General features: G+C 27.8%; 1 protein-coding gene and 1 long non-coding RNA gene across 2 annotated transcripts; both read left to right on the top strand.

Moving 5' to 3' along the window:
- The first annotated feature begins 4,353 nt into the window (after window positions 1-4,353).
- Window positions 4,354-6,109, top strand: LOC107904748 (uncharacterized). Its single transcript, XR_001686315.2, has 2 exons — window positions 4,354-4,497; window positions 5,660-6,109. It is a non-coding gene; the product is annotated as an uncharacterized lncRNA (long non-coding RNA).
- A 6,327-nt stretch (window positions 6,110-12,436) lies between these two features.
- Window positions 12,437-13,806, top strand: LOC107890149 (uncharacterized). The gene is made up of 2 exons (XM_016814655.2): window positions 12,437-13,333; window positions 13,545-13,806. The coding sequence occupies exons 1-2, from the start codon at window positions 12,477-12,479 to the stop codon at window positions 13,603-13,605; spliced, it is 918 nt and encodes a 305-aa protein (XP_016670144.1). The 5' UTR covers window positions 12,437-12,476; the 3' UTR covers window positions 13,606-13,806.
- Window positions 13,807-16,756: the final 2,950 nt, after the last annotated feature.

Raw genomic sequence — 16,756 nt, 5'->3', positions numbered from 1 at the left:
CTTCCTGACTTTCAGTAATGTACCGTTGTATGAATTGTGATGTGTTTCAAGACAGTGAGGTAATGTGATAGTTTAGAGCATTCGATGTTACATAAAATCAGAGTTGTTAAAGGGGTTAAAGTCGAACATTGGGATCTATCAAAATTATCCTTGCCGGTGTTGATATTGGGATGGAAATGAGAAGGATTATTCTTGAGGCCATATCAGAATTATTTCCATGGCGGAAAGAGGAAAATGTGATGTATCCTATTGTTAAATGTTTGGCGAGATCTATAAATCATATCGGTATTGAATGAATTCCTACTCATCAGATTCATGGAATTTCAGGTCTCTTTGATTGTTGGATTTCTTGGAATAAATTGTTAACACCTCGTGTTCGACTCCGGCGACGGTCTCGGGTACGGGGCGTTACATATAATCCCGTAGAAAATAAATAAATACTAAAATAATAATTCACTCGTCAGAATCGTGGTCTCAAAATCATTGTTTTCGACACCACTACAAATGGGCTGTTACAGTTCACATATACATGTATTTAACAGTTCACAGAGTTATATTATATATCCAAACTTTAGTTGCCAATATATATAGTATATATTTTACCTAACCTTGGACGCATATATACATTTGTTTAAGGTTCGCACAATCATGTAGAAATTCACGCATACAGTTTCATGTTAAAAGTTTTCACAACACATGGAAGAAGTTCGCACAATACAAGGATGTGGTTTGCACAATGCATAAGTTTAATACACACAATGTTAAGAAGGGGTTTGCACATCTTACTTGACTTCCAATCGTGCACGACCTCGTTTTCAAGTGTCGTACATAGAGTACTCACCTTGATTCACCACAACTTCGATTATGTAACCTTCTCCTTGCCTTTGTCTCTACTATTCGATGCTACGCCAATATTTTTAGCTTCGATCTAGCTACCTTTCGCAACTCCTGAGTGGTCCGCTCAATAATCGAACCAAAGTTTAAGAAGAAAAATGGTGCTTAGCTGCTTGGAAAATGTAATGCGCAAGAAGAAAGCGTAAATACATGAGGAAGAAGTTGAGCAGTGTTGGCTTTTATAGCCAAATTCATTAATTAAATTTTATTTATTTATCCTATAGATCCCTCCTAATTCTATTCTTGTTTTAATAAATCTCCTAGTAACTATTAGTCTTAATTTACCTATTTAAGTTATCTAGTTTAACTTCTATTTCTATTTAGTTCTAATTACAAACATGTCTTCTATTTTCTTTATTTTTAATCTATAATTTAATGCCAATACTATCTACCCGATTTCTAAGATATGACATATTATAGTTTTTTATGTGATGTATAAGTAGTATAGATTACGTGCAGTGTTTGCATAAAAAGCGGTGATTTCAAGGGATGAACTTCAATTATTATTCTTTGTTCATCATTAAGGAAAAACAAGAAAAGAAGAAATGACATTTAAAAGCAAATAAGCACTTGACAAAGATTTTATTATGAAAAATAAATCTGTAAAAAGGGAATTATATATTTAGATAAGGAATCAAGTAAAATTATAATATTTTATTCATGCACATGAAGCATGTTTAGTTTAGAATAAATTAAAAATGTGAAACTAATTTTTGATAGAAAACAATCTCAACAGCTAAATATACGTACATATGTTTGATTGATTAAAAAGACCCTATTTTTGTCGATATGATACAATTTAATTATTAAATTATTTAAATATTAATAATACTAATTTTAAATTAGTATAAAAGTATCCTTCTTCCTCTTATTCAAACTTTATATTTTTATTTGCTTGCAACCTTTAAAGTTCAACAATATCTGGATAAATTAATTGAATTAACACTTAATAGATCGTACACTTTCTTATTAATCAACTTTATTGAAGGAAGTTAAAGTTTCCAACAACATGTAGTGGTATAGTCACCACACCTCACCTAATAATTTTCCTTTATTAATTTTTTTAAACATTACTCTTCAAATTTATAAAAAAAAGATTATCTTAATTTTTCATTTAAATTTTTTATTTTTTTAACCCTTAAACATGTGTTTTTATCAAACCATCCCTAAATGAATTAAAAATAATTTTTTTTAATTTTATTGATGTGACATACACATTGTCATATGGATGATATACATCAGCATTTAATTAATTTTAAAAATTATTAAAAATATTTTTAAATTGTAAAAAATGAATTATGCTGACATGTCATCCATGTATATATCACATCAGTAAAATTAACAAACATTAATTTTTCATCTATTTTGGAGTGATTTGACAAAAAAATACAAATTTAAAGGCTAAAATAAAAAATAAAATAAAATGAAGATTAAAATAATTTTTTATAAAGTTGATGGAGTAAATATGCTACCGTAAATGTATTTTCCAACCTATTTACTACGAAAATTTAAAAATAAACCCATATATCTTTTAGTACAAATGATATAAGATCCTTTGCTCTATTATTTTGATAGAATATTTTTGTTTTAGAAACTTTCCAATTGTCGTATATTTTAAGCTCGAGACTTTTTTCCTTAGGAGAAATAATCATCTTATTAATCAAATATGTAATTACATCACTATGAATTTTAATAAACTAATTAAAGTCAAAAGTTAAAAGTCAACAACATGTACATTTTTAACAACTATATTTAGATATATGAATTGATAGTACAAATTATTTTATAAAACCTCACTTTTTACTCATAAAATTCTATGTAAATTTAAGTGTTATTAAAATTTATTATTTAAAGTAATATTAAGAATATTTTAATATAAAAAAAATATTTGGTATACTATCAGTGTTAGTGGAGTTTTTAGACTTTATAAACAGGGTTAGCGATTGATGAATGTCTTATAAGGATATGGTAAAATATTTTAGATAAAAAAACACATGACGATTTTTTAAAATTGCTTGTGGAATAAAAAACACACCCAATTTTACAAATACTAACCTTTAATATATTTTATTATTTTGATTTAATTTCATTATGCAAATGTACAAGTTAGAATTTATTTTATTGCATATTTTAGTGATTTAAATATATTGGTTATAATTGCAATTGAGCTACTTGTAATTAAACTTAATTTCAAACAAAATAGAATTAACAATCTTGTATTTGATAATAGGGTAGGGAATGAGATACAAATTTTAAGCATTTTACAAAAACAAAAACAAAAATGAAATGTTATTAGCATCTTAGCCATTTGTTGAACAAAGTGGTAGAATTCAAATATTGTAAGGCGAAGGGTCCTATGAATGCACAACGTTCCTTTTCTCTTTTAACTCTTTTTATTTCCAAAAAGAAAAAGTCGTCTGGTTATGTAGTGCTCAACTTTTATGGTATAATATATCATAACTTTTATGATATATTGTACTACGCTCCCAGCAATGATTACCCGGATTTTATAATACTTACAGCATGTTTGGTTGGGTGTATTGGCTATGCCAATACACCCCTAATCGATGGGCCCCACTTAATCCCCATTTAATCTGTTGTTTGGTTGGTTGTATTACCATTACGTCCCAAATCTGTTCCTTCCCTAATACACCCGGTCCCGTAATAGCTATTCCCCCCATCCAGCGCCGATTAGAGAATCCTTACCCCATTTCTTATTTTCGTTTCCTTTTTCTGCCCTCATAGATTTCTGCTTCTTCTTCCATCGGCATTGCAGATCTATCCTCATTTCTTCTGCTTTCATAACAAATCCTCAACATTGTTTCATCGGAGGCCGATTTCAGGTATGAATCTTTGCTTCAACATTGTCTTCGGCTTTCTCTGTTTTAATTTTTCTCTCATTTATTCGTTTTTTTCGTTTGGGTTTTGTTTGAATGCAAGCTTTTGTTCCATGGATTTGTTATCTCAATCGGCTGACACTTCATCAACGCTCTCTTTAGGGTTAGTTTCATCTTCGCCGCAGTTTATACTGGGTTACTATTGCCCGGAGATAGGATCATGGGATTGGATACTCCATCATGAGGGAATACCAGTCATGGGTATTATACCCCACATGGTAGAAAAGTATCTTCTGCTTCAATTTTCTTTGAGAGTTTGCCATATAAAGTGAATCCACAAACTGGGTATATAAATTATGAGAAGTTGGAACAGAGGGCGCTTGATTTTAGGCCTAAGATATTGATTTGTGGTGGTAGTTCGTATTCGAGGGAATGGGATTACGGAAGGTTTCGACAGATTGCGGATAAGTGTGGTGTTGTTTTGCTTTGTGATATGGCTCAAATCAGTAGACTTATTGCTGCTAAGGTCTGCAAGCTGTGAAGAACTGTAATTATTTGATAGGTTATTTGCTTTATGTGTTGCACTAAGGCTTTATTCATGATTTATAGCTTCTAAAATATACCTGTTTATCCTGAAAGTTTTGGTATTCATGTGGTAGAATTTGCCAATTTTCCTGAAAGTGTTGTTGCTCTTGCAAGAGAAAAGGCTGCTGAATTGGAAGATTTCTCACCGACTTCAATCATTTCAACTGGTGCTGGACAAGAGGTTTGGCTGTTATTTTTTTTGTTATAATACTTGTCACAAGGCTATAATATGCCTGCATTCTGGTTCTGGACATGCAAAGCCTTTTGTTTAGATGATTTTCCTGCTTCAACTATGGTGTTTGGACTCCAGCTTCTTTTTGTCTTTTCTTTGGATGGACCAACTTCGCCTTCTGTTGTTGGATGCCTCCCTTAAATTAGTTAATAGCATTGATATTACTTGCATCAATACAGTTGGTAGGACATAGGACTACTATTATAACTTGCCTTCTAGTGGACCATCCATTCATTTCAAATATGATGTTCATATCTGTTGCTGTTTGCTCCGAATGTTGTAGCTAAAGATAAAAAATTGGCATTACCTAAGGAGAGGTGATCGGTGTCTCTGGTAGCATTTCTCATTGCTTAAATTCATAAAATTAATAACACAGTAGACCATGTTGAGAAAGGTGATGAAGCCGATTGTTTTTCATTGTAGCACATATATTTGAGTTATATATGTATATAGTTTAGCTCTTATTCTAGAATTAGTTTGCTGTCATCAGTTGGAAAATTGCCTATGCTTTTGAAAAGGAGCTTTGATATGCCCTTTTCATCTAGAATAGTAGTTGCTTGGAATTCTAGACTTGCAACTTTTATTTCTTTTCCTGAAGTATTCATGGCTGGCCTTTTTTTGGTATATCTCCAGATACGAGTTTGAAGATGTCTCAAAAAACTTAAAAAACTGAACATACTCGAGTACGAGTAGCATAGCTTGCAAATGCGACTCTATGGTACTCTTATTTATATGTGTAGTTGGTGATGTTGAAATGGATGACTCATTAATATATCAGAAAGTTAATCGGTTACTACAATGTTTAGCTCTTTCTTAGTATTTTGAATTTGCCTATGTGTATAATGTGTCAACTGATGCTACTGGTGTAGAACTTAAGGCTAAAACTAAATTTTATATGATTTCTTCCAAGAGTTGAATAAGATGAAATTACTTTTTTTTTAATCTTTGCTTCTTCTTTGCTGGAATTTACTTTTTTTTTATTTGGAAATTATTTGTTTGGTTGTTGAGAAAGGAAGGGAAACTAAATCATGATATATGTATATATTTGTTTGGATAAATCATGATAGTTTGTTTTTTTGTTATGTTGTTTAACTTAGTTATTTGGTGCCAGAGCTGAAAACCCGAATCAAGAAGTACTTTGAAGGGGATGAAGAGGCACTCCCTTCAGTTCTTGAGGCCATTTTGCGTAGAAAGTTAGCTGGGAAGCATGAGGAGACCGATGATGAATTGATGGATGAATTGGAGGTGCAACCACGAGACAATGTGGATGATGAAGAGTTCGAGTCAGATTTTGATAATTTGTACTCGACTGATGAAGAGATACTTGCAATGTTTTTGATGAAATAAAGTGTGGATAGAAAACCTGTCAATACTTGCAATGTTTGTCCATAATGTTTGTAAATGAGAAAATGACCCTAGTCTACATCATTTCTCAAAGCTTGCGATTGCATGTAATGTCACTAGAAAGCTGTTGCTAAGGCTTAAGAATCTGTTTTATGAGTCAGTGTTGGTTGTTTCAAGTTCACTTTAATGTCACTCTGTTTACTGCTTTATAGTTTAACTTTTGTATGGTAAGTGATTTGTATACTAGTTGTTTTTCTTGAATATGCATGCAAAACTTATATATTAGAAGTTACAAACACAGATTTGCTGCTTGATAACATATAGATCTTTTTTTTATATAGTTTACCATGGTTGTTTTATGCCTATGTGATTGTTCATAGAAAAATTTTTTTGGAAGAAGCCTATGCTTGACATTTGTTTAATCCATGTTTTCTTAGCAAGTATCTACATTATTAATTTATATTATATAGTATTATATATTATGATTTTATTAAATTCATATAAGAATATTTAATATTAAGAATTTTATTAAATTATATATTTTTATTAAATTATATTTAATAATTATTATTTTAAATTATATTATATAGTATTATATATTATGATTTTATTAAATTCATATAAGAATATTTAATATTAAGAATTTTATTAAATTATATATTTTTATTAAATTATATTAATAATAATTATATTAAATTATATTTTATAGTATCATATATTATGATTTGAGTAAATTCATATAAGAATATTGATTATTAATAATATTATTAAATTATATATTTTAATTATAATATATTTAATAATAATTATGTTAATTTATATTTTATAGTATCATATATTATGATTTGAGTAAATTCATATAAGAATATTGATTATTAAGAATTTTATTAAATTATATATTTTAATTATAATATATTTAATAATAATTATGTTTAAATATGATTAAATTATTTATTATTGATATTAATAATCTTATTAAAATTCAAATAACAATAACAATAATCATTTACCAAAACAAATTTATGGTAAGGGTATTCTAGCCATTTTAGTTTTTTTCCATTATGCTATTACACCTCTATTCCATTCAACCAAACACAAGATTACTCTTATGCCTCTATTCCATTACATTCAACCAAACAGTTGATTTGCTATTACACCTCTAATCCAATACACCTCTAATCCATTACACCTCTAATCCATTACACCTCTAATCCAATACACCTCTAATCCAATACAGCGAACCAAACGTGCCCTTAATGTTTAAGCATAACTACTATTTAACACTACCACGTTGTGTAAATTACTTCTAATTAAATTATATAATAATTTTTAAATATATATTTACATTTAAAATTTAATCTTCATATTTTTATTTTTGATAATTTAATCCTTTTACTTTTTGAATTTAAAGATTCAACTTTAATTGCTAATACTATTAAATCTTTCTGTTAAATTTGCTTAGTAACATTTAATATTTTATTTTAAAAAAATACTCACATGATAACATCTAATAGAAAAAAAACATTATAATAGACACAAATTTAATAAATAATTTTAACGGTGTTTACAACTCTTAAAATTTATATATTTATTTTTAATCAAAATAAAATATTTAGGCTAATCAATGACATTATAAAAAGTTCAAGTATCAAATTATGTTAAGAAGTTGAAACATAAAGATTAAATTTTAAATTTGTGCATGGTATAGGGACTAAAATTAAAACTTGACCATTGTTATATAAATTATATAAAAAATAGTGTCAAACCACTTTACTAAGTTGATAATTTTTTTTTTGCCAACCCGTTTATAAATAGTTAAAAAAACACCTTTAACTTTTCAACTATAAATAACTTTTTTTATTTATCCTTAAACACTTGTCAGTATACAAATAATATAATAATAAATAATAAGATTGCTATCACATATAAGTATGTAAATTATTTAGACTAATTAATTCCATTATAAGAGTAAACGACCAAATTATGTAAAATTAAAATATAAAAAATTAAATATCAAATGTGAGTATAGTAGAGAAATCGAAGCTACAATTTTATCAGTATCTTATAATGACCAAAAAAGGAAAAAAAACCATATCGTTAGTTAGTCCAAATAATTAACACTATTAATAATTTTGATAACTAATGTGGATTTTTTAAAAAAAACTTTTGACTAGGGGTGAGCAAAACTCGATTCGACTCGAAAAAATTAAAAAAAATCGAATTTTGAGTTAAACGAATCGAATTATTCGAGTAAATCGAGTTATTCAAGTCAACTCGAATTTTTTTTTTGAATTTCGAGTTCGAATCGAGTTGAGTTTTTGAATTTGAATAACTCAAATAATTCGAATATCAAACTATAATATTTTACATTTTTACCCCAAACTTCCAAACATTTTTACTTTTCTCTTAAAACTTTTACTCCTCACTTTCCCCCCAAAACTTTTACTCCCCTTCCATCCCAACCCCCCAATCTTCCCAAAATCCATTTCCCACTAAAATTTTACTCTCCCATATACTTTTTCTCAAAATTTTTATTCCCCAAAACCCTCAAAACTTTTTATTTTCCCCCATAATTTTTACTCCCTCCCACTTTCCTCTTAAAATTTTTACTTCCTTTCAATCCCACCTCCCATCTACCCCAAATCCACCCCCCAATTTTTTTAATATTTTCCCTCCAAAATTTTACTCCCCCCTATTTACTTTCCCTTAAAACTTTTATCCCCCAAAACTTTTTATTTTCCCCCTAAATTTTTACTTCTCACCCTTTACTCTCAAATAAAAAATTAAAATTATCTAAAAAAATCACTAAACATAAATAGTAATAATTTTATTTATATCTACTATTTATATTATTAAATTAAGCTTCACATTTTATATTATTTATATTATTGAATTGTTTAGTCATAATGAATATTTATATTAAAATTGAATTATTAATTATGCCATTAAATATTCATGTTAAAATTTTATATTGGTATCAATTTCACATTTTATCTTTAAAATAATTTTTATTAAAAAATCACATTTTTACATTTAATATATTTTTTAATTCGAAAATACAGAGTGACAAGAATCTGAAGATAATTGAAACAACTAAGCAAACAAAGAAGCTAACCTGTATATAAAAGATTAATAAATAAATTATGAGGTGATGAAAGTTAATAAAAAATTTAATTAAGGTGGACAAATTTTATTACGATGGGTGACAGTGGTTACAAGGACCCAAAATTATTTTTTAAAATTTAACTCGAACAAATATATTCGATTCGATTCGATTTGAATTCCATCTCACTCGACTGAATTTGAGAAAATTTCAAATCAAATTGGGATGATAAAATATGATTCGTCAACTCGATTAACTCGAAATTTTTTCATTCGATTCGATTCGATCGAACGCTCACCCCTACTTTTGACCTCAACAAGCTTTACTATAATTTATAAAGGTGGAGGCTCTAGACCCTAAGTATTCAAGTTTGATATTTATCATGCACAATTATAAGTGTATGTTTTTGAGTTTCTTGTCATATGTGAATTTTAATTTAATTAATCAATTCAATTATCCCAATTCTTAATATATTTTATATTATAATAGTTTGATTTTACGATTTTTACATATTCGTGTATTTGTAAACTTTTAAAAAATGTAATTATTTTAAGGTTGTACCTTGATATTATCCCTAATTGAAGTTTTAGCTGAGATCTTAAACAATATTAAGTTTATTCAGATTCTAACCTACTTTTATTAAATTTTAAAAAATAATGGTAAAAATTGAATCCGATTCATAATTTGAGGAATAATAATGAATAGTGAAAAAGACTTGAAAATGCAGCCATGGAAATGGGACCCAAAGCAGAATAATAGCAAAGGCAGGTGAAGCTTGCGCAGCTTATACGGTACTTAAATATTAGCAGTAATGAATAATATTTGCATTACTTTATTATACCTATGATTTTTCTAGCCCTACCCAACAGTACACTAATCAGTTTCTTTTTCGAAACGTTAAGTTAATAAAATAATATCTCAATGTTTTTATTTTTTACTAATGTCATAGTTACAGCTCAAATATACAATATTAAAATTATTTTAATCTACTAAAATAAAAAAAAGGCTATTTTTTAATTTAAATTTCCCCACAGAATACCAGTATTTTAATGTTTGTCGAATAAAATATTTTAATTATTAATTATCATTTTCATTCGAGAATCATATAAAAACAAATGAGGTTTATAGTTTTTCAAAAAAAAAATAAAATTAAACTCCTCTATAAAAAAACACGATCTAATTAAGCTCTCATATATTAATAACGTATCATTTAAGTTTTTTTATTAATAATTTTTTTTGTTGACCTTTAATGTATTGATGTGATCGTTAATATTGTTGAATTAATTGTTATAATATTGATGTGATGGTTCATGTTAAAAAAATAATAATTAAAAAAATTCAAATCTAAAATCGCCCATGACTCCTTTGAGTTTCAATTCAAATACGATCCTCACGCCTTATTATCCCATACAGATCTTAAAAGAATTCTTATGAATAAAAAGATAAAACATAGGTGTTCATTTAAATCTAAATGTAAAATTTTAAATTATAAAAAAGAAAAAGAACTAATTAATAATTATTAAAAATTTTAAAAATTTTAAAATTTTAAAAAATAGAAATAAAAATTATTTATCCAAATTTATTTTAGATATAATTTTTAAAATATAAAAATTTAAAAATTTTAAATCATTATAAAAATTATAGAAAACCAAGAAATTCCGATTACTACTTTTTTTTTTTTACTATCTTAGAATACGTAAATCTCATTTTTATAAGTTTTTGAAGTTCCTACTATAGGTTATTTTAACTAATTTTGTTAATTATGGCATTAGTGTTTGATATATTTAAGTGTCAATTCCTTTGTAAAATTAGAATTTCGTACTCGCTGTTATGGTTAAATATGTGCATAATATATATATATAATTTTTTATTTCAAATATATAATTTTTTTATTTTTTTCCACATTTTTCATAATTTATAATATTTTTCTAATTTTTAATTTTTTATAATTTAAAAAATTACATCTAGAATGAATTTGGATAATGGATGTCCAGCTTTAAATGAACCTAGATATTTTATTTGTGCCGATTCATTCTAAACTTAAATTTTAAGTAATTTTTATTTTTTAAAATTTTTATTTCTATTTTTTATAATTTTTATATTGTTTACAAGTTCTTAATATAATTTTTTTTATAATTTAAAAAGTTATGTCTTGAATGATTTTGAACAAATGAACATCATGATGATTGTTTCATTGGCCATTAAATGACTATATTAGCAAAACAACGGTTAATGATAGAAATTATTTATCAAATAGCTTAATTAGTGAATTTTTAATATTTGAGAGTTTAATTTGGTGCATTTTTCGAGAAGGAGCTTAATTGATTTCTTTTGGATAAGTACAAGATTTTTTTTTACTTTTTTAAACCTAAAATATTTTAGGGTTTGTTAAACTGAAAATTGGAGTATGAAAATGTAAATTTTGAATTTAAGTTATAATATTTGTTTGATATGTTAATTTAAATCATTTATATAATTATATTGTTTGATAAATATAAATGTTAAATTATCACACATTTTTATCTTTATTTTTTATAAAATATTTTACAATAATCAAAAACAAAATTAAATTTTAAAAGAAAAAGTATTTAAAGGGTAACGAATGTTAAAAGAAGTAAGATAAAGTAAACTAGTCTTTATTTAAGTGCTTTTTTATAAAAAAAATTATTAAGTTTTTTTTATTATGAAATATCATATGTGTTTTCAAAAATTAAATCTTTAAAAATATTAATTTTTTTTTCTAACAACTAAACAAAGGCTAAGATAATTAAAAGATGCTTAATTATTACGATTTTATTTAAATAAATTTTTATATTTTTATTGCATTAAAATAAAATTCTAATCTTTAAATTGCATAATGTTTTTAATTATAACTAAACAATCTAGTAAATTTTCATTTTAAATATTAATAAAAAATTTATGTAAAAAAATTAAAATTAATTTTATAACAGCTTAAGGAAAGATTAGCAGAAGCCCAGATCATAAAATTTAATTTTTAAAAAGTTAAAAAAATTATAAGGGATTTGTATTTAATAAAATTATGCAATGCATTAAGAATGTAAAAGTGAAGCAGATCTGTTAGATTAAAAAAAAAACTTTATTATATTTAATGCAGTGTATAATACTTTTTTGAGGAGAGGTAGATGTAGTAAGACTTGCGAAAATAAATTTAAATAGCAAATGATAAGATTTCAGTAGACACAAATAGATACGTTGGAAAGATACGGGCAGCAGTGAAAAAAATGAAAGAAGTGGGCAAGCTGGGAGATTTCAAATCCAAACACAAAAAGGATACAAAACAAAACCTCCTCAAAAGACAAAAAGCAAACATGAAAAGAGAAAGGGGTGGACGGATGGCCCTCCAGAATTTCTTGACTTTTATGACCCCCCCCCCCCACACCCCAAAAATATATGTCACGCCATGAGCTCAGGTATTTGCTTAAAGAAAATGACAGTGCGACTATAAGGGTCGTTGAAGATAATGGCTCCACACCCACATCCTCTTAAACAATCTTCAATCACTCCCTTTCCTCTTCTTTTCCCTTCCACCCAATTTTCTTCCCCAAACAATATGGTTCATTCTCATCTCAGTTTGGCCGATCACATTGGGAGGAGATTGAATGACAGTTGTGGTCATGCCATGAACCATGTGCAAAACACAACTCAAAATTATGCCAATTATATGAGTTTGAACACCATGGAAGGGACGGAATATGACTCTGGAGCTTCCACTCCTCCTCTATGGAGAAATAGTCCTTCCAGGAGCCCTCCGCATCGACCCAACATCGATTATCGATGCCTATCCCCATCGTCCAAAGCTGAAGCTATTGCCAGAGGTCAAAGGGAGCTTATGGAAATGGTTAGTAAAATGCCCGAGGCTTGTTATGAACTCTCCTTGAGAGATCTTGTGGAGCATCAGCCCCTGGCTGTTGAATCCAAACAAGAGAGTTTTGCTGAAAGGAGAGGTCTGATCAACGGAGAGAACAAGAAGAAGAAGCAAAAGAATCCGAAACCCCAAATTAAGAGAAGTGGAAGCTTAGATAATGGTGGGTTTCTTCTGAAAATGGTGTTTCCAATTTCCTTGGGGACTAACAAAAAGAAGAACAAGAAGAAGAATGATTGTGATGCGAATAAGAATTGCAAACTTTCTCCAAAGCCAACGGTTTTAGATGCATCTGGTAAGAGTGTAGATAAAGAGTGGTGGAAAAAGAGATCAGGGTCGAATGAGAGTGAGAGTGGTGGATCCACAATAAACAGTGGAAGTACCAGAAGCATCCGTAGTAGCAGCACCAGTAGCAGCAGCAGCAGCTGCAGGAGCATCAGCAATAGCAGTCGCAGGTATCTAGTCTTGGGTTTTCTCAGATACAGATTAAGCTTCCAAGTTAAATTTATTGGATTTTAGGGGAAGATATAGGAGTTTTCAAGTAAAAAAAAAAAGAAAAGAAAGAAAAGTGGGGTTACTAGCTTGCTGCGTATTTAACTGATATTGTCACCTTAATTCTTAAGAAATATTTTTGAGCTGAAACATTTTGTTCTTGTGTGAATGCAGCCATAAGAGAGGAGGTTGCTTGGCTTTTATTCTGGCTAGGAAAGCCAAATCATCTCGGTGAAAGGGGCAGCTTTCAGCCATCTTTGGAAATGTAGTTAAATGTGGATACAGCAGAGATATTGTACGATATTCAGAGATTATAACTTTGCTTTTTCTTTACTTACTTTTTTTTGGGGGGTTCCTTCCTGCTTAAATTTGAACATGAATCATGTTTTTTGCCATCAGAGATGCTGAGCCTGAGGTCTGTTTTCCATTTTGATAATTCCTTTATCATTTAACTTCACCTTGCGTTCACGAAATAACTTGATAAGCTAGGCCAGTATTCAGAACAAACATATGTTTGAATCAGTTATATGTAATATATATATTTAGAAGATTACATCTTATTAATATGTAAATTTGTGTCAATTATAATAAAACAAATATTTTAAAAAAAATTAAAGTTTTGCAAATTGCCCAATTTCGAGTAAAGTTATTAGGCCCCCTTCTTCAAATCAATGGAATTGTTCAGCTTATTTTCTTTTCTTTTAAGTTCATCCCTAATTACTCTAAGCAGTTCCTAAAAACCTTCTAATCGAGTTCTTAATAATATAGACTTAATTCTAACTTACATCCCACAAATTATTTTAAATTGATTTTTAAATTTCCAAACATTCTAATTATATCCTCAAATTATTAATGTTATATCAATCAGACCATTTAACTTACCTATTAAATGGCATATCAAATCTTATATAGCTAAATGTAAAATAAAAAGTTAAAAAAAAATAGAATTTTATCACGTAACTTTTAAAAATAAAAAATAAAAATAAAGTAAAGTTCAAAAAATAATAAAGAATGAACCATAAAGGTTTTGAAAAAGCTTTGACAACTTTATGATTTTTAAAACATCTATTTTTCTTAAAATTTTTATTTTAAATTAATTGTATAAGATTTGATATGTCATTTAACAGTTAAATTAAAAATTTTAATAATGAAAAGACCTAATTGATAAAACCTCAATAGTTTAAAAAAGTAACTAAAATAATTTAAAATTTAGAGACCAATATAAAATTATGGTCATACTTTGGTACAATTGACTCTAACTATATGGTATTTAAAACTAATAATTACTTGGTTGCTTTTTAATATATTTTTTTAAAAAAATTTCAGCATTCACATGCCTAGGAGTGTTATTGAGTCGAACCAAACTCGTATACTGATAAGTTCGAGCTCAAGCTTGATTTAAAATTTGAAGCTCAAAACTCGGCTCAAGCTCGATCGACAAGCTTGATTCAATATACAATCGAACTACTCAAATTCGATTATGTTCGTTCATATTTAAGCTTCAACTCAACCTCGAGCTCAAACCAAGTATCTTTTACATATAAATTTTTATATTAATTAAAAATAATTATTTGTTTTTTAACATGACAAAATAATAACAATGAATCTTACTTTTCAATAAACAAACCCAAATACTTCAAAATATAAAAAATGAAAATCTAAATAAATACAACAAAATTAGTCCATCAAAAGGGTCTAATCAAATATAATATTAACCCCTCGAATTATGTAAAATTAAAACATAAGAATATCGAAATGCTACTCAATACCCCAAGAATGATGTAATTAATGCTCATAATTTCTCCATCAAATCTAAAATAAAAACTTCCAAAAATCTAATGATAAAATTGAAAGAGTAGTTCAAAACTACAAGCTAAACAAAGTAAATAACAAAGGCTGATTATAAAATGCATAATCACTTAATGGAACTAATTAACATTACAGCCTGCCACAACCACAAACTATTAGTCATGATATTAAACTGATATGTATTAAATTCCCGACCATGGCTTTGCCTAATCAATAACTTAAAAGAAAATATAATAGTCGAAGTATGGGTTTCAAAAAGGTTTGCCTGACATTTTGTCAAGAGGACATTGTTGTTTTTTACGGAGATCCTTTTCAAGTACCCTCATACGTGAAAATTTAATATGATCTGTTGGAGATGGGAGTTGTATTAACTGCTGGTAAGATCTTTGGATTCCGATTTATGACCCCTTGTTAAACGAATATCTTTCATTTCTAATCTTAAGCTCCGTTTGTTTACCTGTAAAAGCTTTTCCATAAAAGGTTTTTAGCATTTTTCTATGTTTGTTTGGCTAAAAATGATTTTCTACGGTAAAACATTTTACAAAACACAAGAAAAGGAGGTCTTTTTTGGGGAAAATGTCTTACCCTTTTTATTTCGGTAAGACATTTTCTAAAGTTTTTCCTCTTCACATCCTAGTATCAGAACTTGCTAAACGCTCTCTCCTTCTCCTTCCCCTTCCATTCATTAGGTCCCTGACCTAGGATTCATCTCTGTATAAAAACAACCAGCAGTAGTTTCGTTGACAAAAAGAAAAAGGCCCTAGCCATTTCTAGTCTTTTCAGAAATGAAACTCTCAACAATTTGGTGATTTTTTCTCTTCAATTTTTTTGTCTATTTCTCTTTAGCGATTTGCCACTCAAGTGAAATTAGTCAATTCAAGTTCGAAACTCAATTGTCAAAATGGACAGTAAGACAATTAACTATGGTAAATAATGAGAAATTGAGAACTGTTTTGAAATTATATTATTTGTTTGCTTACTTCTTAGTAAAATGTAATAACATTTTTATTTTCAAATATTCATTTTTTCCTTTGTTTGTTCCCTGATAATAATTAAAAAGAAACCTTTTTGAATCAATGTGAGATTAAAGTAGGTAGTTTTAATTAATTCCTAATCTTCAATAGATCTATTAAGTTGGCAATTCGATTTGTTTGTATATTCTTTTAAATGAATTTTATTTTTTGTGGAATTGATTAGGTGGGATCCAGACCAGGTTCAATTTGTGATGGAGTTAATGATTTTGTGTTTGAATTGGGCCTTCTGATGTGTTTGATTTTATGAGTATTTGATTTTGAACCACTTCTCTTTATTAGATTGTCTATTTTATACTGCAACGTTGGAATGGATGTTAGCAAAGATAGGTGATTTGTGGTCACCTTTAATTTTGTAAAATGGATGAAATGGCTAATTTTTTGTTTGGTAGGATTACTTATTTTTATCCTCTGCTTTGCGTTTCTTGATTCATGATGAATAGTGCTGTATGCATTACTTGATTGTATTTTGTTAATCTCCCATGCATGAGAAATAGACATTGAGGAGCTAATTCTTTATGTGCTCATTCATGCACAAAAAATAAG

This window comes from Gossypium hirsutum, chromosome A02, assembly GCF_007990345.1.
Source record: "Gossypium hirsutum isolate 1008001.06 chromosome A02, Gossypium_hirsutum_v2.1, whole genome shotgun sequence".
Taxonomy (NCBI): Eukaryota; Viridiplantae; Streptophyta; class Magnoliopsida; order Malvales; family Malvaceae; genus Gossypium; species Gossypium hirsutum.
This window is presented reverse-complemented; position numbering and strand designations above follow the sequence as displayed.